A 1328-nucleotide genomic window follows, 5' to 3' on the forward strand; every position below is an offset into this window, starting at 1 on the left:
TCAAGAAGTTCAGAACCTAAAAGAGCGGCTCGGGGAACATTCCAAACAACTGCAACAAAGATCCGAGAAGCTAGATGCGATGGAGGCCGAGAACCTTGTTCTCTGAGAGGAGAACCAAGCTCAAAACAAAACCGGTCTCAAGCGTAAGAGATTCCGAGCTAGGGTTCGTCCCATGGCACTCAACACTCCTCACGACGATGGCGAAGCACCTGACCGACCTGATGCCGCGACTCAAGAACCCGATAGTCACGAGACCGCTCGAGGATGCCCCGGGTGAAAGTGGATAGGGATTCAGACACTGAATACGAAGAATATTCACCCGACGATCCCCTGATCTCATACCCAACGCTAGCCGCCTATCTAGACAAGGCGGTCTCCGAAAGATTCGGTACCATCCAGTCCATGGTAGAGAGAATCCCAGGAGTAGCCCTGTCTATCCGAAGAAGCCATCATGGGTCTTACTCCGAAACGCCCTTCGTTGGAGATGCCGCGCAAGTTCTTCTTCCCAAGCGTGAAGTCATATGAAGGCACTGGAGACCCTGACAACCACGTTGCTCATTCAAACAACACATGCTAGCCGTAGCAATCCTTAGAGGAGTAAGGGAAGCTACCATGTGTAAAGGATTCGGGTCTACTCTGACCGGTCCTGCTCTCCAAAGGTACATCAATCTCTCAATCAAGTCCATCAAGTCCTTTGCGGACCTTAGTGATCAATTCGTGGAGCAATTCGCCAGCAGCCGCAACTTAGAGAAGAACTCAGACGATCTTTATGAGGTCCTTCAACACAGGAGCGAGCCCTTGCGCTCATACATAGCACCTTTCTACCAGGAGAAGGTGGCTATTCCCGAATGTAACGCTGATACGGCCATCTCGGCCTTCAAGAGAGGCCTACTCCTGGAAGGAGAACTCTACAAAGACCTAACAAAGTATAAGGGAAGGTCAATGGAAGACGTACTATCTCGAGCTTGGGCCCAAGTGAGATGAGCAGAAGATGTCGCCAGCAGGACCAAGCCCTACCCGAAGCACGACCAGAAACCCTCAAAGCTGACGAGGAGTGATCGTGACGAGGCCTTCCACCCTAGGCCTGCGAAGGATACCAGTAATCCAAGCAGGGGCAGGTATCTGAACCGTCTCTACCTAGGTCTGAAGGGATGATGGTATCCACATGGCCTGATATCTCTCACGTTGCGATAATGACGACGGAGCTGATCAGTGTCTTACGAAAAATGGGTCCACAAGTCAAATGGCCCTTAAAGATGAAGGCCTCGGATGCGAACCGCAATCCCAAACGATGGTGCGATTTCCATAATGATCATGGCCACATCACG

At 51.4% G+C, this 1328-nt stretch overlaps 1 protein-coding gene across 1 annotated transcript; it reads left to right on the plus strand.

Moving 5' to 3' along the window:
* Positions 1-612: 612 nt before the first annotated feature.
* On the plus strand, positions 613-984 carry LOC108824789 (uncharacterized). Its single transcript, XM_018598176.1, has one exon. The coding sequence runs from the start codon at positions 613-615 to the stop codon at positions 982-984; it is 372 nt and encodes a 123-aa protein (XP_018453678.1).
* The last annotated feature ends 344 nt before the right edge of the window (positions 985-1328 follow it).

This window comes from Raphanus sativus, chromosome 9 (assembly GCF_000801105.2).
Source record: "Raphanus sativus cultivar WK10039 chromosome 9, ASM80110v3, whole genome shotgun sequence".
In the NCBI taxonomy this organism is placed as follows: Eukaryota; Viridiplantae; Streptophyta; class Magnoliopsida; order Brassicales; family Brassicaceae; genus Raphanus; species Raphanus sativus.

Bases quoted from the DNA above. Each gene is read 5' to 3' on its own strand.
- LOC108824789 (XM_018598176.1), top strand. From the start codon at position 613: ATGTGTAAAGGATTCGGGTCTACTCTGACCGGTCCTGCTCTCCAAAGG.